General features: G+C 37.2%; 1 protein-coding gene across 4 annotated transcripts in view; it reads left to right on the top strand.

The window, feature by feature from the left end:
* The window catches only part of CEP128 (centrosomal protein 128), a 394,462-nt gene that overhangs the window by 124,542 nt on the left and 243,865 nt on the right, over positions 1-26,055 (top strand). For all 4 annotated transcript variants that reach the window (XM_043556773.1, XM_043556771.1, XM_043556772.1 and 1 more), the window contains exons 14-16: positions 2,301-2,651; positions 11,949-12,599; positions 17,981-18,145. In XM_043556773.1, the coding sequence (XP_043412708.1) occupies positions 2,301-2,651; positions 11,949-12,599; positions 17,981-18,145 (1,167 nt within the window). The remainder of the gene's footprint in view (positions 1-2,300; positions 2,652-11,948; positions 12,600-17,980; positions 18,146-26,055) is intronic.

Here is a 26,055-nt window from a genome sequence, read left to right as displayed (position 1 = left end):
AAGAACTTGGATTTAAAGCCAGCAAACGAAATATCAAGGCGTGGTCATCTTCCTGACAATGAGGAGCAGATGTATCACGAGAAAAGGAGTGAGGGAGCTGGGCAGATTGGTAGATAAAACCTAAGGCCTAAGAGGTAGGAAGGAGGGGGAGGATGGGGTAGTGGGAAGGAGAGGGAGTACTTGGACATACCTCTTACTTCAAAGGTGGCAGTTCTGAAAAAAGATAACTCGCTAAGATAGGACTGTGGGAGTAGGTGACAAAGAGGCATGGAATTAGGGTCATCTGAGAATCTGTCCTCTTAGCAAAGAGTTGGAAACATGGCCTCTGGAGTCAGACAATCTGGGTCTGAATCCTATTCCCTCACATATTAGGTATGTGACCTAGGGCAAGTTCCAAGTGTTGGTTACTCATCACTAAAATCAAGATAATAATAGTGGGATTGAATGAGATCATTCTTATAAAGCATTTGCTTAGTCCTTTGTATAACTCAAGTGCTCAATAAACTTCAATAGCAGTAATAATAATAATAATTACTATTATTGCTGGTTCCTCATTTAGATCTCAGCTCCTATGTCACCTCCTGAGAGAGAACCCTCTCCGGCCAGGCTGTAAGATACAGGCCTCTTCAAGTAACCACCCATCATTTTAGTATCTAGCATTATCTATTCTTGTAATCTAGTTGTTAGTGTGAATAGCTCCCCAATTTAGATTAAGCCAGGTCTTATTAACCATTCAGTAAACTATGTGCTAACACATAGGAAGGGTACCCAGTCTCCGAAGCGTTGGTTGGGGGAAAAAAAAATACTAGTACCTCTCTCTGCTGATGGAGAAATCACATGAATACTGCTTGTTGATAAAGTCGATTTCTAGCTTCATGGTAAAACTTTTAGATAAGGGCAAAGGGTAAACAGCCAGCATTATGGTTTTCTGATTTCATTTTAGAATTTTCCACACAAACTTGTGCATAGTTCTCAATTTACTGTTTTGGTTGGGTAGATAAAGGAATGACTCCTCTCTTCCAGACTGCACTGAATTTAGCAAACTGAGCAAATGCAAACCTGTTGCTTGGAAAATGAAGCCTATTTTAAGGCATTATTTTTATTTTTTTGCCAGAATGTCAAACCATGACTTTAATCATGAGAGAAATTGTATTTAACTTTATTTGAGCCACAGTTCAACTGTAATGGAATCTGGAACTGAACATTATGCTGTTAGAGTCAGAGGAAGCTGGTAAATATTTCCAGTCTTCATTTGTAGGCACCTTACAACAATGTAGATGGTATTTATTGTTTGTCCTAGTGTCATCTTAGTCCCCTGGACACATGGTCTTTTCAGGTTATCTTTGTCACCCCCAGTATTTAGAAAGTAAGGCTCAGGAGGAGCAGCTTATGGGATACATTATTTCTGAATTTGTCACTCCTTTCCAAAGCTTTATGAGATTGAAGATGGAAACATTCTTTTATTTGTATAAAATGTTATATAAAAGCAGTGCCTTCTCATTTTTGAAGTTAAAAATAGATCTTCACCAATTCTTCCCAAATTAAAAATAGGTATGAATCATGATGATTTAGCGCAATTTCCAAATGTATGGTTGACCACTTCTGTTTTAGGGAAACTAGATTTTAAGAGTTCAGGTTTGCTTTTCTTGATTATTACGTATTCCTAGTAAATTTAAGTTTGTTTAAATATCTGTCCCACAGTGATTCATATAAGCTTGAGATAAGTTCAGCAACCTGTAATGTTAGACTTAGCTGGAAATAACCTATCTATAAACACTTTGAGAGCCTTTTAAATAGACTTTCAAGTATAGTATTATCTGTACTGATGTTTGTATCATCAATGCACATTTTTATTATAGATTTTTATTTTATTGTAACATTTTATGTGCTGCCAGAAAGTGAAATATTATGTATGATTGCTATGATAGTCTGACAATTGTAAAATATTGATCTTTTTTCCAGTTGGACAAAGCAAGAGAGTTTACAAAAGTAATGCACATTGTTTTTTGTCATCAACAAGGCCTTCTATTTCAGTGACAGTCAATTGGAAAATACATATCTTCCCTTTTTGGATAATGAAATAGTGTAAAAAAGGAAACCATTCCTATAAAAAATTATTCCCAACTAATGTTCTTATAAAATACACAGAAGGGGACTCATATTTTCTAGACTGATTACTAATGAAATTTAATACAGATGATTCCCACTTCAGTGACATTAGAGATTCTTGTTTGATGATATGTTATGCATCCAATTTTGACAAGAACATGTTCCTAATATTTCACATGCTTTATTCCCAGAATTTAACACGTGAATTGGAGAACAGGGAAAAGCAGCAACTACAGATGTTGGATCAACTTAAGGAGATCCAGAATCACTTTGAGACTTGTGAGGCCAAACATAAGCGCGCTGACCTTCAGATCTCAGAGCTGACTCACCATGCTGAGGATGCCACCAAACAGGCCGAGCAGTACCTTCTCGAGTTCCAGCAGTCAGAGGCCCTGAGACAGGCAGCGGAGAAGAGGAGAGAAGAGCTGAAGACGAAAGCTCAGGAGTCTATTAGACAGTGGAAGCTTAAGCATAAGAAAATAGAGCGAGCACTGGAGAAGCAGTCTGAAACTCTTGAGCAACTGACAGACAAGAATAATCAGGTATAAAAGCCAAATTCCTAATGGGTGATTTTTGCTGTGACCAACCATTCATTCATCCATCCTTTGAACAAACACTTGAATGCCATGCTGTTCATATAGTTTATCAAGATGTCCTTGATAGAGAGTCTTTATGTCTTGGCTATTTCAAGGTAAAAAGTAACTTAGTTTTTTTTAACTTCTTAAAGCCTTTTTCATAGTTTAACACTCTGTAGATTTTTAGAGTTTGGCCCTTAAAAGAGATCCACCTCCTCCCCCATCTCCCAGTTTAGCTTTTAGTTCCCTAAGTTGAAATTGTTCTTTAATATTCAAATGGAAAAAGAGTAGTGAAATCTTCCATAACATCACTTGACTTTTTCCCCCCAGTGTATGAATTTTAGAATCTCATCTTATTATGTATTTCAATTTAAGTATTAGTTGGAAAGAGACATTTAAAGATGTGGTAGTTACTACTGGACCATTTTTTTGGCAGTAACTACAATGGGTTTCATTAAATGAGTGATGTTCACAGTCTCACTGAGTAGTGTTATCAGGTCGCAAGCCTCTTTAAAACTTGGCTTTTGTGCCTTTTTGATAGCAACAAAAAGCATTTCCCTGATCCATGTGTGCATTTCACATCATCTTTTCTCTTGTATAATCAGTTAGTTTAAATGGATTTTATGCTCCTATGTTGATTCTCAACTCTATATTTGGGTTGAATTAAACCAAGATGTTTATAATATGATCAGGAAAGTCAGGATTGACTTTTATCCATGTGTATTCTTGGTTTATCATTTCTCCTTTGTCATTTGTCACTTGTCAAGAATTCTGAGCATTCCAGAAGAATAATCATTTGGATTATTTGACTTTGTTTCAAAAGAAAACAAACTGTGGGGCAATTATATTTATAAAATCAATTGTCAGCCCTTAAGAGTGACAGATGCTTATTTCAGATGAGCTGGCATGGAGAAGATGCTTTACCATTTAGATACAAATGTCTCAGATATAAGATGGAGGAAGTGATCACCTTGGACTCACTGTGGAGGGCTTTTCAATTTAACCCATCTGACACATACTGGGTGACTGGTTGCCCTGAGGTAAAGCAGTTCTAAAGCTTTCAGACTTGAATCTGAACTGATTTGATCCCAGGAAATTGCTCTACCTTGATTATTCTGTTGTCAGTCTGGTCTGGTAACTGGTTCAGTGAGCATGACTGTAGGGGAGGCAGCTAGAAAGAAGCGGGGGGGGGGGGGGGTGAGAGGGGTAGACTGATTGAGAAGTGTCTGGGGATTTTACTTAATTAGAGGAAATTTAGAAGAGTCCATGTCATCAGACGGTATCCTAATCCACAATGCAGAGTTTTCTAGATGGAAGTTTTTAGAATATTCACAATTGTTAAACAGTTATTTCCCAGAATGCTTCTGATATAATTATTTTTATCACTTAGCATTGCTAATGATAAGCAAAGAAGTAGTTTTAAAGTGATTGCCACAGTTAGGGTAGTATCACAATTATCACAGCAGGCTTTGTAATTTTCACTTTAAAAGCCTTAAAAATTAATGCAGCATGTTGGAGTTAGAGCAATGGTTAATCAAAGAAGAAAGGGTAACATATTTCACTGCAAATTCAAGTGTCCGGCAAATCCATGATGTGGAAATACACTGTAAATAATTTCAGAAAAAAAGCATGTATATTTTTATGTCTTAGTGAATAATACCCCTAAGGAGTATTTAATACTTAATAAAATCACAAAGCCACCCTAAGGCATTAGTTATACAGCCTATTCCTTTTTTGTTTTGTTTTGTTTTGTTTTGTTTTCTTTTTTGGATTAATTATTTTCAAAAAGTGACTCCAGGGTATATTTGGAAGTATGTATTAAAATAAAAATAATACTGATTTACAAATAAAACACATTATGTTTTACAGAATAAATTAATTGCTTACTAAGTAACTTTGTTGAGCCATTTTCCATGCTTAAATGATGCAATTTTTTGTGTTTTCTAAATACTTCTGTGTCTACTTCTCTCTTTTTCCAGCATAATTTATTTTCTGCTTTAAGATTTGCCACTTAAAAATGTAGTAGAAGGCTAAAGGGTTTTATTCTCCTAAAAATTGCACTGATTTCTTTTTTTCTTTTTTACATTTTTGGAATTTTGGTAAGATTATCAGATACATAGTCTATTATAGAACTACTTCATTAGTGAATGATATGAAATACCAAACAAAAAGCAAAGCATTGCAGAAAAAAACCAGGGAGATCAGATTGTATACTTTCCTTGAAAGAAAATGGCATGGATGTTGACATTAGGGAATCGTGATGTTCTTTAAGAATATGTAGATGAACACATATTGGAAGACCTAAAATTCTGTAGATACAAATAAACTAATCATTAGTTGTGATTCTTGTGTCTTTATATTTTTTATTTTTTATGCATTTTGTCATTATCTTTTTTTTTTTTTTTTTTTTTTTTTTAATTTTTTTTTTCAACGTTTATTTATTTTTGGGACAGAGAGAGACAGAGCATGAACGGGGGAGGGGCAGAGAGAGAGGGAGACACAGAATCAGAAACAGGCTCCAGGCTCTGAGCCATCAGCCCAGAGCCCGACGCGGGGCTCGAACTCACGGACCGCGAGATCGTGACCTGGCTGAAGTCGGACGCTTAACCGACTGCGCCACCCAGGCGCCCCATCTTTTTTAAAGTGTTGTTTGAAGTTATTGGTTCTTGTATGTGCTTTGAAAATGATAAAGGAAAAAAATGTTGAACTTGGATTCTGATCATAATGTATGCTTTTCTGAATATTTCCAAATTTATATAACTTTTTAGGTTGTTTGTTTTTCTTGCTGAGTTGGCAGAATAATTGGTTTGGCCCTGAATATTGAGCTTTTTACTTGATAACATTTGACTTCAAGAATCTTAAATTGCCATCTTTTCCTTTTGTGTATTGCCTTCATGCTGAGGAGAAAAAGAGTATGTAATATATACTGTCTTTTAAAAGCTGAGTTTTTTAATTTAAAGGTTGAAAAGTAAGAAGGATCAGTGATAAAGTACATTTTAAATATGTACCAGTTCTATCACATGCAATTTTAGAAAGGCTCATGTACTGATATATTAGAATAATCCAGCAGTCTGTCTGCATGTACCCTCAAATGCAGAAAAATAACTTTTTTTTCTTTCAAAAATTTCTGTCTACCTTTTAGTTAATTCAAACAAATAAACAGACACAACTTGCATGGACAACTTTGTGGTCAGGCTTTTGAGGAGTTGGTTCCTGTTCGTATTAAGGTTTTAGACAGTATCATTCTTCTGGCTTCACACAGCCATTTTCAGTCCTTTCACAATCTTCTCTTATAGCTTTTCGTCTTTGGAAGCAGGGTTTGTTTGGTTAGAACATTCTCTTCTCATTGATCCTGACTGCTGCTTATTTTCCATTACGCCTCCACATTTCTCAAAGATTTTTACACCTGGCTTCCCCTCAACCTGTTTCATTACATGCAAGTCTTATCATCTTTGATGATTCCGAAGTTCAAGTTGGCAACCCATTGAACTCTGTGCCCTTAAGCTTCACTAATTTCCCATTTTACAGTGACCTTCAAGTTGCTCAGCAGCTAATTTCTGTGGGTAAAATTTGTCCTCATCTGTAATTCTCTATGTTCATATCTTCAGTTCCAAAATTTCAATCTCTGATCTTACACATTTCTTTTATTCCCTTTTCCTTTTTTAACCATTAGCATCTGATTTTGATTTTCCACATTCCTCTGGTTGACCAGCCATTTCCTGGAATCTATTTTTTCCTGTCAACTGGACTTCGTGAAAAGCTACTCTGATGACATGCTCATCATCATCTTCAGTTTCTTCTTCCACCTCACGTGTCTTACTGATCGTCAATCTGGAATCAAACCAACTCTTTACTTTTTCCATTTTCACTCCTGAATAGTACCAGCACAATTTACATAGAAATATCAGTTGGCTCCTATAGTGGTCTTGATTATCCCCATCTCCCCCTGCCCCAGTCCGTTTCGTTCAAAAAGTAATGTAGGCCAGTTACCAAGCACACAGCCCTGTTCCGATCAATGAAGAATGAGTTATGAAATCTGTTGGGGGAGCTTCCGGTAAACATTTACTCACTCCTGAAGAAGATACCTAAGAGAGATTTTCTCCTTCTCTGGTTTTGTTGTATTTGGCTGTGATACCTGCAGTGGCTGAAGCTGGCTGTCTTGCGATGGTCCTGAGAATGAAGTCTCACACACAGGAAGGTATTGCCAAGAGAAGTTCAGAGAGGTGGACCTGAACTTTGACACCGTGTCTAGAGCAGTTCTGCATGGAATGATATTAAATTACCTTGTAGTTTAAGTCAACCTGAACTGGAGTGTTTCTGTACCGTCAGCTGAAGATAGTCAAGCTGATATGAGACATCAATTCTGGGAGCCAGGAGCTTTAAGTAAAAGAGCCTAAAATGTAGGATTGACTAAGTGGGGAATAAAGTGGGGACCGGAGGAGCCTACTTTTCTAAATGGAAAGTTGGCAAACTGTGCTATTGGAAGTAGTTAGTTGAACCATTGGAAATCATATGTTGGGTTAGTGATGTTGTGCCTCAGAGTGGGGTATTAAATGACCAGAATGAAAACTTGAGGACGTTGGCGTGTGTTGTGAACGTACTGCAGCCTTCAGAAGAGGCACACAAGAGAAAGACAAGTGTAGGTTGAAGCCTGCCTGTCTATATAAGCAGAGAAAAATAAATAATAAAAGCAGAGAGCAAGATGTTTTGGGGTAGAGAGATTGAAAATCTGCAATTTATTTTTTTTTATTTATTTTTTTTTTCTGAAATTTATTGACAAATTGGTTTCCATACAACACCCAGTGCTCATCCCAAAAGGTGCCCTCCTCAATACCCATCACCCACCCTCTCCTCCCTCCCACCCCCCATCAACCCTCAGTTTGTTCTCAGTTTTTAACAGTCTCTTATGCTTTGGCTCTCTCCCATTCTAACCTTTTTTTTTTTTTTTTTTTTTTCCTTCCCCTCCCCCATGGGTTCCTGTTAAGTTTCTCAGGATCCACATAAGAGTGAGACCATATGGTATCTGTCTTTCTCTGTATGGCTTATTTCACTTAGCATCACACTCTCCAGTTCCATCCACGTTGCTACAAAAGGCCATATTTCATTTTTTCTCATTGCCATGTAATATTCCATTGTGTATATAAACCACAATTTCTTTATCCATTCATCAGTTGATGGACATTTAGGCTCTTTCCATAATTTGGCTATTGTTGAGAGTGCTGCTATGAACATTGGGGTACAGGTGGCCCTATGCATCAGTGCTCCTGTATCCCTTGGATAAATTCCTAGCAGTGCTATTGCTGGGTCATAGGGTAGGTCTATTTTTAATTTTCTGAGGAACCTCCACACTGCTTTCCAGAGCGGCTGCACCAATTTGCATTCCCACCAACAGTGCAAGAGGGTTCCCGTTTCTCCACATCCTCTCCAGCATCTATAGTCTCCTGATTTGTTCATTTTGGCCACTCTGACTGGCGTGAGGTGATACCTGAGTGTGGTTTTGATTTGTATTTCCCTGATAAGGAGCGACGCTGAACATCTTTTCATGTGCCTGTTGGCCATCCGGATGTCTTCTTTAGAGAAGTGTCTATTCATGTTTTCTGCCCATTTCTTCACTGGGTTATTTGTTTTTCGGGTGTGGAGTTTGGTGAGCTCTTTATAGATTTTGGATACTAGCCCTTTGTCCGATATGTCATTTGCGAATATCTTTTCCCATTCCGTTGGTTGCCTTTTAGTTTTGTTGGTTGTTTCCTTTGCTGTGCAGAAGCTTTTTATCTTCATAAGGTCCCAGTAATTCACTTTTGCTTTTAATTCCCTTGCCTTTGGGGATGTGTCGAGTAAGAGATTGCTACGGCTGAGGTCAGAGAGGTCTTTTCCTGCTTTCTCCTCTAAGGTTTTGATGGTTTCCTATCTCACATTTAGGTCCTTTATCCATTTTGAGTTTATTTTTGTGAATGGTGTCAGAAAGTGGTCTAGTTTCAACCTTCTGCATGTTGCTGTCCAGTTCTCCCAGCACCATTTGTTAAAGAGGCTGTCTTTTTTCCATTGGATGTTCTTTCCTGCTTTGTCAAAGATGAGTTGGCCATACGTTTGTGGGTCTAGTTCTGGGGTTTCTATTCTATTCCACTGGTCTATGTGTCTGTTTTGGTGCCAATACCATGCTGTCTTGATGATGACAGCTTTGTAGTAGAGGCTAAAGTCTGGGATTGTGATGCCTCCTGCTTTGGTCTTCTTCTTCAAAATTCCTTTGGCTATTCGGGGCCTTTTGTGGTTCCATATGAATTTTAGGATTGCTTGTTCTAGTTTCGAGAAGAATGCTGGTGCAATTTTGATTGGGATTGCATTGAATGTGTAGATAGCTTTGGGTAGTATTGACATTTTGACAATATTTATTTTTCCAATCCAGAAAATCTGCAATTTATAATCCAAATATACAGAGCCTGTAATTTGGAGTTTTTTTTAGCATTGGAATAGCCAAATGATCTATGCATGCCGAAGTTAGCCCAAGCAAGAGAGGGAGGTAGGAAACTTAGAAATAAAAATGGGATGAAAAAAACAAGCCTGATTTCTCAGGCCCCTTTCAAGTGCTTCTCCTTAAGCATTCCTGGCCTGACAAAGGGGATCCAAGTCCATTGTTTTGAATTCCCTCAAGATAAAGCTTATTCAACTGAGGGCCCCTGGGAATGTCCAGGATATTGAGGTAGCAGTTGAGACACGGTCATTTTCAGACTCAGAGACCATGTCTAGACAAAAACTTGGGCTGTGGCTACCAGCCAAGCAATTAACAAAAAGAAAATAGAACTTACTTAGTTTTTAGTAACTATATTGGCAAAGAAATTAAAAATTTGACCAATATAGTCTGTGACTGTCCACTCTAAGGCTGCCACCCGTTGTCATGTGATGTGCTGCTTGGAACACTGAAGCAGAGGGCAAAACCTGGAAAACTGTAGAGAGGCAGAGCCTGAGTTTTGAAGGGCTCTTCTTGAACTGTTCCATCTGTGGTGTTCCTGTTATGTGAGAAAAATAAATACCTTTGCTGTTTAAACCAACTTCAGGAAGACATTATAGTCTTTTGTGTTCCAAGATGTTTTACCTGCTAAAGCTTCGTCTTGAAAATATAATTTTCATTGTCAGAGCTGCATGGAAGTCTCTTAACTTCTGGCCAGGGGCGTCTGTTATGTGTTCCACACATTAATCACTGTCTTGAAGCCACGTCTCCTTGTTCTCAGGACCGTCCTGCCTGTCCTTATAGCCAAGACTTGTCCATTTCTGTCTTCTCTAGTATGGTAAGCAGAGTGACCTCCCAGAAATGAGTTACCCTAATTTTTGGACACTGTGAACATGATGAGCTATCACTCTCATGATTATGTTATATGGCACAGTTGACCTGAAGATAAGGAGATTATCCAGATGGGCCTAATCTAATCACAAGAGTCCTTAAGAGCATAGAAATTTTTCTGGCTGTTGAGAGAAGGGGAAGTCCAAGGCTTTGAAACAAGAGAAAGATTCATTGTGGTGTCACTGGCTGCAGTCTGAGGAGTCTATGAGCCAAGGAGTGTGGGTGGCCTTAGAAGCTCATAGCAACCCCTGGCCCAAAGCTAGCCAGCAAACTGGGACCAGAGTGGTGAGAGCATGGAACTAAATTATTCCAACAACATGGATGAACCTGAAAGTGGAGTCTCCCCCCAAAGCCTCCAAGTAAGAGCCCAGGCCAGCTGACACCTTGATTTTAGCCTTAGGAAACCCTGGGCACAATACCTCTCCTGGCCTTAGGATCTATGGAAACAGAGAGATAATAAATGGGTATTGTTTTAAGCTACGGAGTTTGTTGGAATTTGTTACACTGCAATAGAAAAATAATACACCTACCCTTAGACCCTATAGTTCTAGCCATTTTTCCTGCCTTTCAAGGTGAATCCTTTCCTCTGTGGACCTGAGTCTTTTCAATCCAGGGACCTTGCTTTTTCAATTATACCTCTTCTTCACAGAGTTGATCACTGTCTTGAACAAATACCTCCTTGAGATCCTGTCTTCTCCTTGAACTTGAATCTTCTGTCTAACCAAACTCTTTTCTACTAGTCTTCATCCCAACCCTATGATACAGGTGTTATTGTTATCTTTATAAAGATAAATAATTTCCTTAAGGCCCAAGAATGACTTATGGCTGGACTGAGAATCATATTCAGTTCTTTCTGGTCACAGCCCAATTGCATAACCACCTCCTTTCATTATTTCTCATGCTAGCTTCATTCTGTTTCTCTTTTGCTAAAACTGACAAGGATTTGAGGAAACTATTTTTTTGGAGTGATTGCCTTATTGCAGTTTATCATGAATTGTTTCATACTGAAGTATAAAACATAAAGTGTAAAACTTCCTTGTAAGTATTTGTGTCTTTAGTCATTATTTCTAATTCTGAAATGAGAATCTTAATTTTCTTTTTTCTGTCATCAAGCCGTGACATGTGCCCATAAGCAGGGACAGAGATTGTTCTCGGTGCCAGTGTTGGGGGTTGATGGGGAGAAATGATTTCAGCTTCCTTAGCTGCTGGCTTTTTCACTGCATTGGTGGCTGGTGAGGATGAGAGGGTTAGTTCTTGGCCTCCATCCCGCATTGTCAACCCTAACCTGGCAGAGAGGCTGGCGCAGGGTGATGGACATCCGGTCCCTTGACTTTTCTCTTGAGTCCCTTCCCAACCTCTCCTAATCCTAATCTCAGTCTTAATCTTATTTCTGTCTTTTTGGGACTTCAAGACTCCCAGTTACATACTGGTGTATTTCTTGTCACTACTAACTTTATTAATGACGGTTGATGTTTTTCTTAGATTGTATCTTCATATATCTTCCGTATATTATCTTCCATATGTTTTTTGAGGTTTCTCCTTTTTAAAAGTGTGCTATTGAAAAAAAAAGTGTGCAATTAAAATGCAAAGAATTGTTATTTTAATTAACATTATATTATTTCAACCTCTGGTAAATTATAATAGGAGTCTTTTTTCCCCCCCATTCTTTTGCTGAATCTTATCCTACATTTAAATACTTATAATCAAGGACTGACCTGTGTTGGTGATGAAAATCTGAAACATATTTCAATGTGGCACTACTTCAGGGTAATTGTATTTTTCTAGCCTGAAAATTATTTTTCATTAAAAAAAATGGAAAAATACAAAATTTTATTTTATGAATTTTTTTTCTCCGTGTGTATTAAACGTTATTTTCTGACAGTCCCTATGATGACCTTTACAGTGAATTTTTTTTTTTTACCTGATAGATTCTAAAAGAAAAGGATGAATTGAAAAGCCAGCTTTATGCAGCATTACAACAGATAGAGAATCTTCGAAAGGAATTGAATGACGTCTTAACCAAGCGTGCCCTTCAAGAGGAGGAACTTCACTGTAAGGAGCAGAAACTAAGTGATATTAAGGCTCATCAAGCTGACCTTGAACTAGAAGTCAAGGATTCCCTGGACACTATCCATAGGCTGGAAAGTGAATTGAAGAAGCAGAGTAAGATTCAAAGCCAGGTGAAAGTTGAGAAAGCTCACCTGGAAGAAGAAATCGCAGAGCTAAAAAAGGGCCAGGCCAAGGACAAAGCTCAACTTCTCGAGATGCAGGAGGCTGTCAAGGATTTGAGTGCCATCCGGGCCGATCTTGCTAATAAACTGGCTGAGGAACAGAAAGCCAGGAAAGAGGTGCTTAAGACCCTTGCTGACCTCAAGACACAGGCGAAATCTAGAGATGAAGAAACAGCTACAATCGTTACACAGTTAAAGCTAGAACGAGACGTTCACCAGAGGGAGCTGGAAGATCTCACATCGTCATTGCAGAGTGTGAAAACTAAACACGAGCAGAACATCCAGGAGCTGATGAAGCACTTCAAGAAGGAAAAGAGTGAGGCTGAGAATCATATTAGGACACTGAAGGTACCTGTGCTGAATTATCCTGATGCTACTGAAGGAATTTTTCTGGTGGCTCATGAAATTAATAAAGCGTAAACTTTTAGAGATCATTTTGTATTCCTAAGCACTGAAGGGAAGATAAAACTAACAGTAAAGAGGCTTATTCTTGCCTGTTCGCCGGGTTGAAATGAGTTATAGCAGCCACCTGGGAGCACCTATTTCAGAGCACTGAAACCCTTTAAAAAGAACGTTTAGCTATTTTGGGAGTTCAGGAAAGGCAGAGGTGGCAGTAAGTCGTGGACCTGAAACGTGCCCTCATTCAACATTTGTGACCTCCCCAAAATATAAAAGGCAAAGACTTGTCAAGGCCATAGAAGCTATAACCACAGTCCTTATAAGCAGGGTAACTAAAGTGGATCCACTTATGAGCTGTGTAAACCCAAGGCTTTTGAGATTTACCCCTTCTTTTCCAAATCAAAGTTGCGTGGATAAATGCTTAATTGAGATCTGGCATTTGGGGAAATGTTTCTAGGGTCTAATGGTATCAGCATTATCCCCACGCAGGGGAGTTATTTCATAACATGATTATCAGGAGTGTGATAAATCTATCCCTCCTTCCTGCTTTAGTTTTTCTCCATAGTACTTATGATATAGATTCCATATTATTGATTTTTTATTCTCCCTTTATTAGAATGAAAAGTCCGTGAGGACTGAGATTTGAGTCTATTTTGTTTACAGCTATATCTTCAGTGCCTAGAACAGTTCCTGGAACATTGTAGATATCTGTTGAATAGGTAAATAAACAGATAAGTCTTCAAAGGTTAATTATAAGGTTTTCAAAATTCCTTGAAATAGAACTACCATAATAATGCTTATGACGAAAGATGAAATTATATTGAACTATCTGACATTTGTCGAATGCTTTCAGCTATTTTATGAATTCTTCCCCAGTTCCATATAGCCTACTGGCAGTAGTGGATTTGGGGTTGTTAATTGGGGTGAGCAGAGCAGAATGGAGGCTGGAAGAATAGGTAAGAGGGCTTTACTACATTTCATTGAACCTAAGACACCATCAGTTGTCAGATGCATCATTATATCTACTAAGAAAAAATATATATAATATACTATCAGCTGCAAGACAACATCCCAAGACAGAGATGGTAAAATGTGAGAAAATATGTCTTAATATTGATGAAGTATGGCATAATAGTCTGTCAGAGTTGATGAGGACATAAAAGTAGAATCAGAGTTATGGAGAAGAGCTAATCTTAAAGAAAATAAAATATGTGTCATATGTTGATTGATTGGCTCTTGACAATAATAATACCAGCAGACTTTTTTTTTTTTTTTTTTACTACTCAGTTTGTGGTAGTCATTGTAAGAAACTTACATGGGTTAACCATTTAATACTCATGTCGTCCCTGCAGATTGTTTGGTATTTTTTTCTCTAATGAGGAAATTAAAACATAGGAACTTAATAGCTCAATGTGTTACATCTGGAAAGTAGTGGCGACCGGGTTTGAACCTAGGTAGTCAAGTGCCTATGTTCTCAACTACACTGCTATACTGGAAAAGGTTTAGAATTGATGATGACTAGGTATAGACTTGGGTGACTAGGTGGATAATGAAGCTGTTTGTCAAGGTAGGTAACACAGAACAGATTTGGAGAGAACAGTGACAAATCCAGTTTTTTAGCATGTTGAATTTAGGTGGAAAGGACCTGAAGCCTAACCATGAAAGTCTATGTAGAACAGTTTTCAGTGCATAATGGGTTAGACATTAAGGAGGAAATTGGGATTAAAGTTAAATATTTGGGATCCAGTAACCCATTGGTGGTAGTTGAAATCTTGGGATTTGGATGAGATCGTGTAGGGAGAAAAGAGAATTAAACTCTAGAACACGAATCTGTAAGGGAAGTACTAAGAAAGAGGTTCTAGCAAATAAGAATAAAGAATTATATGAGAGACAGGAGGGAACCAGAAGAGAATGGTATCTTGGAAACCTAATTGTATAACAGGTTATTTTAGTTTCTGTTCTATGGAAAGTGTAAAGCATTCAAACAAAGGGTTTTAATATAGATGGTTTTTTGCACCCATGCTGTTGTTTGCTAAATGTAATAGTCTGATCATGATGCTGAATAAATGTGTCTTAAAAAAAAAAAAAAAAAAAGGAAACCGAGGCAAGGCATTTCAGGAAAGGTATAGTCAAGAGTGTCCAATGTGGCAGACAGGTTAAAAAGAAGAACTAAAAACATATCATTCCATTTGTCAGAGATTGGTGGAGAAGGTCGATGAGGAATTGTGAGGGGGTTGGATCAAAACAGAGTGCATAGTATTCAACAGGAGACTGGGTGGTTTTCCCCATCCTTTCTTTAGGAAGTGCTTTGTGTTCATGTGTGGTGAGATGACAGTAAAGCTGTAAGAAATTACCTTTATGTAAAGAATATATAATTTAGAAATATGCTGTAGATATTCTGAAATTTTTAGTTATTTTTTAAATTTGAAAAACAGATATAGGAGGGGTGTTAATGTAGTACAAAAGCAGCATAAGAGCTTAAAAAGAGAACCAGAGATTGTGAAAGCCCAGCACTTTTTATTTTTATTTTATTTTATTTTATTTTATTTTATTTTATTTTATTATTATTTTTTTAATGTTTACTCATTTTGAGAGAGAGAGAAAGAGAGAAAGAAAGAAAATCCCAAGCAGGCTCTGGGCTGTTAGCACAGAGCCCCACACAGGGCTAGATGCCAGGAACCATGAGATCATGACCTGAGCCCAAATCAAGAGTCCTGCACTTAACAAACTGAGCCCCCTAGGTGCCCCCCAGCACTTTCATTTTAAATTTTTTTTTTAACGTTTATTTATTTTTGAGATAGAGAGAGACAGAGCATGAATGGGGGAGGGTCAGAGAGAGGGAGACACAGAATCCGAAACAGGCTCCAGGCTCTGAGCTGTCAGCACAGAGCCCGACGCGGGGCTCGAACTCACGGACCGCGAGATCATGACCTGAGCCGAAGTCGGCCGCCCAACCGACTGAGCCACCCAGGCGCCCATGCACTTTCATTTTAAAGTTAATGAGTTGCCTATCAGGAACAACCCTTGCCTCCTGCTATTTCATTTACATAATTCTATACTTTTTACTTATTTATGTTAATTAAAAGGAGTTAATAATGGTCATCATAGGTGATTTAGTATACTGAATTATGTACAGGAGGACTTTGGACAAGTAGCTCTATAAATGTTATATTTCTTTGTCTTTTGGCTTCACCTTTATTAGTTTTCTGAGTCTAACAAATGCCTAGACGTTACCCATATTTTTTCTCACAATATACATTTTCCCCATCTAGAACTACCCTTATGCTCTTTTTAAATTTAAATGTAAAATATTTTAATGAAATACTCTAGCTACTATTAATATTTGAAGGATATTGGGTTATCACCTCATGATTTCAACAAAAATTTTGGTAGAGCCTTTTTATGGAATCAAAAGACCAAGGATTTGAACTCTTTTGCTACTTGCTGGCTTTTTGACCTCGGTCAAGTTACTTAACCTTTTTGCACCTCATCGATAAAATGGGACTAGTAATGTCTTTATCACAGGGTTTTTGTGATATCACTTTGTAAACCTTAGAGTGAAGTGTAAATGTAATAATAAAACCGCAACAAGAAGTAAGTTCTTAGTCAAATTTAGGCATTAGCGTGCTGGTAAATATTTCAAAATAGGCTCTCAGGGAGTACAGGGGGAAACACTGATTTACAGGATTTGTCGGGTTTAGTGTTATATAAATACATCATTTGATTTCAGACTATGAAAGAAGATATCACCGAAGAGGGACAGTGTCACGAAGACATGGGCACAGCTGGTTCTTAAGGCTCCCTGAGCCAGCTCCAGCTTGCCGTTGGCTTTAGGGGGAACCTTGTATACCTAAGAGTTTCACTGATCATAAAGAAAAGGCAGAGCGTTCTCTTGAAACTTAAAATCATAATTGAGCAATTTTCCTGATGAGAAACTTTATTTTGTAGTTTTATTTTTGGGTTGTGAAAACAGGATTCCTCATTAAAAATCAATTCTTTTGTTAATTTAAAATGGCATCTAGTCTTAGGTGCATTTTGTGAGGTGAATATAATATAGATTTTGTCGAAAGCTGACAAAACTTCCTTTCAGGAAATTGATTCCAATGAACTAATTCCTACATCCCTGATTACACATGTATAATACACTTGTAAAAAGAAAAGAAACATATATATTAGGAGTTAATATATTTTAAGCAGATCATAGGTAGTTGCTTACAGCCTGTTGGTAACTGGTAGGTATGACCACTTAACATTGACAAGTGTATGCAGCTGGTTTTTTAAAAATGACAAATTTACCTTTTTAAAGGCAGTGCAGCAGAGTAGTTGAAAGCATGGACATTAGAGAGAACTCTTGGGTTCACATCCTGGCTCTGCAGTTACTCATTACATATCCTGGGCCAAGTTATGAGTGTCTCTGGGCATCAGCTTCAAAAAAGGAGGCAGTAAAAGTAGTACCTCCCTGGTCGGGTTCCTGTGAGGACCAAATGAGGGAAAACTATGCAGAGAGGTCTGAGAGTAGTGCAGTGCCTGACGTATAGCAAGTGTGTACGTTGTTGTTATTTTTAAATTCATTTAAAATGTTAAATGTTTATTTAAAATAGCACTTAAAATGGTATCTTAAGTTTCGCATGCCTGGCAAGTCTTTATTGAATCCCATACATGGAATAGATTATTTCTCACTTTTTCTGAAACTTGATTCTGGCTTATTCCAAAAAAAAAAAAAAAAGAAAAAAGCAAATACCAGGTACTTTCTTATGCTGTTGGTACTGAAACAATCACTGGCAAACTCCTTTTCACATTAAATTTTTTGTAGTTGCTTGGCTGCCATGATTCATAATCCTTTTAGCCTCAAGGGTGGTTCGGTAATTTTGTGGTACTGAAAATACATAATTCTTTCACAAAACCTAGGATCGTAGATGAAGAAACTGATCAGTCAGTACTGTGTCTTAGTATTTCCTTTTTGGGACACTTCTGTCATAAGCCCTCAGCAGAGTTGGTGTCCCCTCCCTGGGCTGTCACAGTATCTGCTTGCTTCTGCCTTTATTAACACTCCTCATTCATTGTTGTGGAACGGACAGCTGCATCTGATGCCTCTACTCTTCATATTCGTTATCTCCGCACCTAGTGTGGTACCTTTCACTGAGGAAGTGCTCTGCGAGCACTGAGGAGTGATTGAATAAACGCAAAGGGCATTTCCTTTGTGTGTATGTTTCTGTACAGCTGCATAGAGCAAAATCTTGAAGTTTTTGCCCACTGATCAAATGTGTACTTTTTTGGTGTACAATTTGCCTGTGGCCAGTGGACTTTCTCTTTTCTTCCGTTTTTCTCAGGCAGAAAGCATAGAAGATAAGAATACGGCTAAAGTCCATCGTTGTCAGCTAGAGAAGTTGAAATCACAGTGTGACAGGCTGACAGAGGAATTAACCCAGAATGAACAGGAGAACAAAAAACTGCAGCTAAAATATCAGAGTTTGAAGGACCAGCTAGAAGAAAAGGTAAACATATGAACGAATGCTCATTTTAAAGACGAATTCAAATTTCTTCTAGGATTTCTTCTTAGGATACGTTTTATATATTAATAAATGCTAATTGTAGTCTTTCATAGGTAAATGGTATTGGTGCCAGAATAAAATGTTAGTTTATTAAAATGATGGATTTTTATTCTTTGAACCTACTGTTAACATTCTACTACATTAGATGTTTAAGTTTCTTCCGGGTCTTAAAATAGTTTAGAGGCAAGGTAGCAAAGAAAGGAATTCTGGTTTATTGAGGACGTGCTATACGTCAGGCATTTATGCCAGTTTATTTACATATGTGTCCTTATTCAGTTCTCACAACTCTGGGTTGGATTTTATTGATCCCTTTTAACCTATGAGGAAACTGAGGCTCAAAATAAAACCTGTAATAGTTAAGTGCACGCTATATGATAGGCACTTTTAATGCTCATGGTAGTTTTGTGAAATAGATACTATTATGCTCATTTTTGCACTTGTAGAGATGGAATCTTAAGAAGGTTGGTAACCTTGGAACATCCCTAGCAGGCTTACCACTTTCCTTTCAGTAGATGTGTGAATTTATTTTGAGTATCTGCTGTACACAGGAATTGGGTAGAATATGAGGGACTTTTAGAGAGTCACTACTTTTGTGGCAAAAGTCAACTAAAAATAGAAGACAGAATATTTTTCTTCTACCTGCTTCCAAAAAAGATTTGCAATTGAGTGTGATAGAAGTCAAATGTAAATAAAGATGACCATTGAAATACTGATAGTAGAAGACAGTATAAACTGGGCCAAATGAATCCTGTACTTGATAAGGGTTACTAGCATCTGTGAGGAAGGTGCTACCACTGGGTAGGATATCATAAAATGCTTCATAAACCTTCCTTAATGCTTTACTGATCTTTTCCTCTTTTTTGTATTTTGCAAAATTCCTATATTTTGTACACACACACACATTTTTTTTTTTTACCTTTCTAGTAATTCTTAAAATCAAGGAAATAAGATAGAAGTTAGGTGTTTATGATTAAATGTGCTAAATTAAGTTGCTGAATTTAAGCCTACAATCTTGACAACTGCTGCAATTTAGTTCTTATGTCATGTTTTGGTTTTAGTGTGTCCAGTGTTCACACATATTTACTGTATCTCTTGCCAGGGTGTAGTTGCTGTGGAGATAATGCGAAACATTCCAACTTTTCTGTAATTAAAATTCTAGTCAGAAGATTGTGTTAACGTGTTTTATATTTACCTATTTACATTTAAGAAATAGTGGTTCAAATTTCATATATTGGAATGTAAGTTTATCTTGTTCTGCTTAAATATTTCTTCACTGATTCTGTTCATGATGTTCTAGATATATATGTTCTCAGGCATTCAGATAAATGGAGCATTTACCTTAGGACAGAGTTTCAAGAATTATTGACTGTATTCCATTACTATGTATTGAGCATCCAGTATGTGGCAGGCCTTGTGCCGGGTGGTGAGGGTTGGATGTAGATAAGACACAGGTCTGCAACTGAATGCTTATGACTGGATTGTGAAAAACTAAATCCCTTTCAGTTGTTAAAACTGTATTGTTGAGTCTTGACATTGGGTACTAATGCAGAGAAAAGATATCTCCTGAGTCTAAACTGGAGAATGATCTTAAAGATACAATAGTCTTAAACACACCTACATAAATATATATATACCTTATATGCTTGCTTTTCTTTAATATCCTTTTTGTGTGATTATATACTTTTGGTTGACTTAGCTTTTTATGTAGACTCATGCCTTAGTATATGGCTACATATGAATCAAAATTTTGTTGGGTCAGGGCATCTGGGTGGCTCAGTTGTTTTGAGTGTCTGATTCTTGTTTTCAGCTCAGGTCATGGTTTCACAGTGAGTTTGAGTCCCCCATTGGGCTCTGCACTGACAGTGTGGGGCTTGCTTGGGATTCTCTCTCTCTCCATCCCCACCCCCTCTCTCTTTCTGTCTCTCTGCACCCCGCCTCAAAATAAATAAATATTTTTTGTTGCGTTAAGCCATCTATAAATAGGGCTGAGAGGTGATAATAGTATTAGTGGCTATGGGCAGAACGTTGAGTGTCAATCATTTTCTAGCTGTATGTCTTTGGGCAAGTTGCTTAAAACTCAAAGCCTGTTTTATCATCTTTGAAAAGATGATAGAATTAGATGTGAAAGTAATTCTATTATAGAATTAAATGTGAAAATGTATATAAAGTGCTTGGCAGAGTAACTGATATCTAATAAGCTATTAGTAGTGTCAATTAGTAGATGCCATTATTTTGTTATTGTTGTGTTTCCAGATATTGCTGATTAGTGGTTCAACCAAACAGTCAACCAATCAGCAAGTATTGATTGACTGCCTGTGGTTAGTCTAATAATGTGTTAGGCAGTGAGGGGCCAGGGAACTGGGAATAAAAATTATTGTACAACTATGCAGGTTGGAAGTTTAGAATGAGACTGTGTTGAGTCACTTGAGACAGATGGCCCCCAAAAGGAGGCTCCCTCGTGAAAAGACCTGGCAGTTCTATCAGCAAGTGATACTGAAGGCACGTGTGTTAAGTAAACCAAACAGGTGGGAGGTATTATAATATGTTTTCTATTGGAGGACAGGAATCAAATCTTGATTGTTTTTCCATGTCCAAGATCAGGCATAGAGCCAGGTACACAGTAGATAATTTATAAGTAAATTGTGGGTAAAGAGGTGTGTGTGTGTGTATACACACATACATGCTTATACATGTAGGTAACAGATAAAAAATATGGATAACCTATGGGTGTGTGTGTGTGTGTGTGTGTGTGTGTGTGTGTGTGTTGTGGCCAGACTGCAGAAGGTAAAAACAAGAAAAGATGAAAATACATTTTCAGTGGGAAAAAAAAAAAAAAGGCCCTGTGACTTGTAGCCCAAAGATTACTATGTGAGCAGTGCAAGTGAACTTGGCAAATGTGGCCTTATGCATTGAAGAGGTTTCAAATGTGGTTTTTCTGCAATCAAAGGGGAAGCCTTTCTTGTTTGCCTAACACAGTATTATTCTTGCATGCCCGTCTTATGGCGTTAATACACACTTTCCCTCTTTTTTTTTTTTTTAAGTGTTTATTTATTTTAGAGAGAGCGAGTGTGAGCTGGGGAGGGGCAGAGAGAGAGAGGGAGACAGAGGATCTGAAGCGGGCTCTGCACTGACAATGGAGAGCCTGATGCAGGGCTCGACCTCACGAACCATGAGATCACGACCTGAGCCCAAGTCGGCCACTTATGCTACTGAGCCACCCTGGTGCAGCATACTTCCTTCTTTTTTAAATGTCTTGCTACTACTTTGACTGCATACTTTAGGTCTTTGTTTTTTGTCATGTTCTTACTTGGTAAGCTAAGAAATGTTAAAATTTCATCAAAATTCATATAAAGCATTAGCATCAGCAGCCTTAATCAGGCGATCAGGAGAAGATTGCTGTTAGTATATATGCACAGAATAACTAACTTTAGCATATTTTCCTAGTGCATTCAGTGGTGATATGTGGTAATAAAATGCATTTTTTTCCAACATCTGATTTTGCTTTAACATCAAATGTTATTTTTCAATTTTACATGACAAAGAGAACAAGTATTATGCAACCACAGAATTTTTACATATGCATTTAAAACTTTATTATGAGCTTCTTACCAGGGAAAAAGCTCTCATGAAGTGTTAGAGATAGAACTTTTTCTCCATCTATAGTGTCATTGAAATTTATTATTCCTTTTGCTTAAAATTTTAAAAGAAAGTATTTGATTTCTTTTGTTCTAAAAGGATATTAATATTAATCTTTTTATTTTTCTGGTTTTACCTGGAAACTCATAATGTTGTTTATTTTATCAGAAATCTATTTTTATTAGTTTCCCTGAAATCTAACTCATCAAAAGAGTTCATGTATAATTAAGTCATTTTTGCTCAGCAGGTCAACATCAAAATTTATATAGTGAAGGTTTTAAATGTTTTATCTATACAGACCTATATCTGATCCAACCTAAAAAAATTATTAAAGTATGAGTTTATTAATGATTATTAATGGTCATTTTTGTGGAGCTTTTCAAATAATTTTGTAGTGTATTAAACACTGTTTTTAATTTTGAACATATTTACATAATGTTTGAGACATAACTAGTGTCTAAAAAAATTGGGAGTGGGGCGCCTGGGTGGCGCAGTCGGTTAAGCGTCCGACTTCAGCCAGGTCACGATCTCACGGTCCGTGAGTTCGAGCCCCGCGTCAGGCTCTGGGCTGATGGCTCAGAGCCTGGAGCCTGTTTCCGATTCTGTGTCTCCCTCTCTCTCTGCCCCTCCCCCGTTCATGCTCTGTCTCTCTCTGTCCCAAAAATAAATAAACGTTGAAAAAAAAAAATTTAAAAAAATTGGGAGAATATTATTTTGTAGATTATTCTGTTCATACTATGTGTATTATCTTGAACCTTATGTTTTAGAAGAATGACTGTTTTATGAAAAAATATATAAAATATTTTATTCAGATACATTTATAAGCAATGCAAAAAATGCTATAAAAAAGTGAATAATATTCTGAGATGTTTTCCTATGTCCAATGCAGACATAATGAAGACATTAATTTTCAGGAATTAGGGAAACAATTTAATTGGGGATATTCATTTTTATAAATTCTGAAATTATAGGTATAGAAAATATATTGTTCTTTATAAGGGAACACTTAAAAAGTATGAAAACAGGGACTCAGTGGGTTAAGTGTTTGACTTTGGCTCATGTCATCATCTCAGAGTTCGTGAGTTCAAGCCCCGCATCAGGCTCTGTGTTGACAGCTCAGAGCCTGGAGCCTGTTTCAGATTCTGTGTCTCCCTCTCTCCCTGCTCCTCCCCCACTTGTGCTGTCTGTCTGTCTGTCTGTCTGTCTCTCTCTCTCTCTCTCTCTCTCTCAAAAGTAAATATTAAAAAAATTTTTTTAATTAAAAATTTAAAAACTTATAAAGCAAATTTCCATTGTGGAAAATGCAGGGTACTTTATAGGGAAGGTTTAAAAACTCACCTATAATCTCACCACCTAACTTTCCTACATTCAGTTTTTGGTGAAATTCTTTTCAGGGTTCTTTTCTATACACACAGATACTCAGGTCCCATTTGGGATCATTTGCCATGCACAGCTTCATAGTCTGAATTTGCACGTCATTGAACATTTTTCAAAATCAAGTTTATTTGGGGCGCCTGGGTGGCTCAGTTGGTTGAGCATCTGCCCTCGGCTCAGGTCATGATCTCTCAGTTTGTGAGTTTGAGCCCTGCATCGGGCTCTGTGCTGACAGCTCAGAGCCTGGAGCCTGCTTCAGATTCTGTGCCTCCTCCTCTCTTTGCCCCTCTCATGCTCTGTCTCTCAATAATAAATAGATGTTAAGAAAAAAAAAAATTTTTTTTTAATTGTTTATTTAACGCCCAGTATTTTATCTGGTGAACGTGGCATTCTTTTGTTGTTGATTTACATTACTGTTTTTTCTATTTTAAAATTATAGATCAAGTAATTTCTATCCAAATAATCTAGTACTTTCCGTATTTGGATATTTCATTTGTATTTTTTACTGATTTAATTCTAAGCAGAATTATGCAAATATGCTTCTTGCTACTAGATATTCAAACCTGGAAGAGAAAGGTATTTACTCTCTTCATTTTGCTTTCTCCTTTAATCCACCCCTAAACACAACCACGTGTAGAACTTCCTCTGTTACTGGAGATGCTGTCACATGGATACATATACCTTGTGATTATAGCTAGCCATGGCAACGTTGGAAGATTTTTCAGTAGTTTGTTTTTCTGCCCCATATCTGTATGCTAGATTTTGATTTTTTTTAATAAACATTGTCTCAGATTTACAAGATCGCATTGTAATATTGTGCAGAGGTGGTGGTTCCCAAAACATTTGGCACCAGTGCAATTCTAAAGTATGAAAGAGCCTTGAACAGTACCAACCTCCCCATTCTCCCCCCTTCTTTTATAGATGAGGCAGTTCTGACCTAAAGAGTTAATTGACTTGCCCAAGTGTTCTCAGCTGTCCATTGGTAGAAATGGAAATAGGAATCAGGTTTACCAATCCTATTCTCTCTATTGTATCAGAATTTATAGGACCTACTATATTGATTATGTAGGTTATTTGGGATGTTTAGTTATCTCATATAATTCTTGCTTATTTCTGTAGTATACTGAATTCTCTTTAGAGGACTTTTTTTCTCTGTTATTCTTTCAGGAAATGAGAATCCTTGATGAAACAATTAGGAGCACGTTAAAGCCACAGATGGTGCGACATCCAAGGCAGTTCATAGAAACCTAAGTTGTTGAGTAGATCAGGATTCATAGAAATGGATTTTTGTTCCTTCCCACAAAATGCTTTATTCAAGTTATTTGTGAAGCTACACCTAGCAACATATTTTAAAGCTATGATTATATTGGATTAAAACATTTAGGAGATAGTTTTCTTATACAAATTGTGGATCTTTGAAAAATGGTAATTACAATTCTCATTTGCAAATGTAATCATGATACCCATTTTTACAGATGGTGGAGACTGAGGTTAAGAGTGTAATATAGTGACTTGCCCAACATTGCACAGCTTGTGGTGGAATCAGGATATGAGCAAAAATTCCTTGTATTTTTTCCCCTTTATTTACTGCCAGTAAAATGACTCACATTTATATCTTTTCATTGAACTCATAGTGTTGAATTTAAATTTAGGGTTATTATATTCAACAGATTACCATATACTCTTTTATTTTTTTAGCTTTACACCAATTTTGGAAAAGGAGTCATCAGATTTTGTTAGAAAAATCAAATTAAAACCTGATATTGTGACATAAAATATATCCATGGCAAGAAAATATGAATCAATGTTGTTTAATTTTGTGTTTCAGTTCTAATTTGACCATCTGTTAAGGACTGCTACTTTTCATGATGTGGAAAAATACATATGATTGTCAGATGCCTATTCTATAAAATATTCACTACTTTGCAAAATCACATTTCTGTATTTTCTTTTACTAAAGACTCAGATCGTAGCAGGCACAGTTCTCCGATTTCAGTGGTGTGTGTGTGTGTGTGTGTGTATTTGTTTTTTGTTTTTTTGTGTGTGTGTGTGTGTGTTTTTTTCAGTACAAAAAGAAATAGAAGCAAATGAGTTGTGACTTCTTTCACTTACTTTAGGTCATTTTTTTTTTTTTTAATTTTTTTTTCAACGTTTATTTATTTTTGGGACAGAGAGAGACAGAGCATGAACGGGGGAGGGGCAGAGAGAGAGGGAGACACAGAATCGGAAACAGGCTCCAGGCTCTGAGCCATCAGCCCAGAGCCTGACGCGGGGCTCGAGCTCACGGACAGCGAGATCGTGACCTGGCTGAAGTCGGACGCTTAACCGACTGCGCCACCCAGGCGCCCCACTTTAGGTCATTTTTAAGCAGACTTACTTTTTCTTTGGTGTTTCATCTATTTTAAAAGTGTAAGTAGGATAAAGATGTAGCTACCACATATTAATTTGGAGGCAAATTTAAAGCAGATACTCTAAATAAACACTGACTACGATGTTACAAGTAATTTCCTTTGAGATTGCTGTCATCTTAAAAAAAAACAACAAAAAAACAAAAATAATAAGATGGTCAAATTAAAGGTAAAATGATAAATTTTGTATATGTCATTTATAAAGTGATTTTAATTGAACCACTTATAGTCATTAAGTCCAGAGTAGTCCTTGACTTTTACAGAGAATTGGCTGAAGCATAAGACTGCTTACCATGTATGAAATACTATGCCAGATTTTAAGAAGCAAATTTAAAATGCAAAGGTGACATGACTATGCATTGACTGGGTTGGGGGGCAGTTACACATGCAGCTGTGGCAGAGGATGGGGCAAGAAGTAAAAGTTGTATAGAAGTA

The sequence above is a fragment of the Prionailurus bengalensis genome, chromosome B3 (assembly GCF_016509475.1).
Source record: "Prionailurus bengalensis isolate Pbe53 chromosome B3, Fcat_Pben_1.1_paternal_pri, whole genome shotgun sequence".
NCBI classification, from domain to species: Eukaryota; Metazoa; Chordata; class Mammalia; order Carnivora; family Felidae; genus Prionailurus; species Prionailurus bengalensis.
The sequence above is the reverse complement of the archived record's forward strand: the minus strand, read 5'-3'. Positions and strand labels throughout refer to the sequence as shown.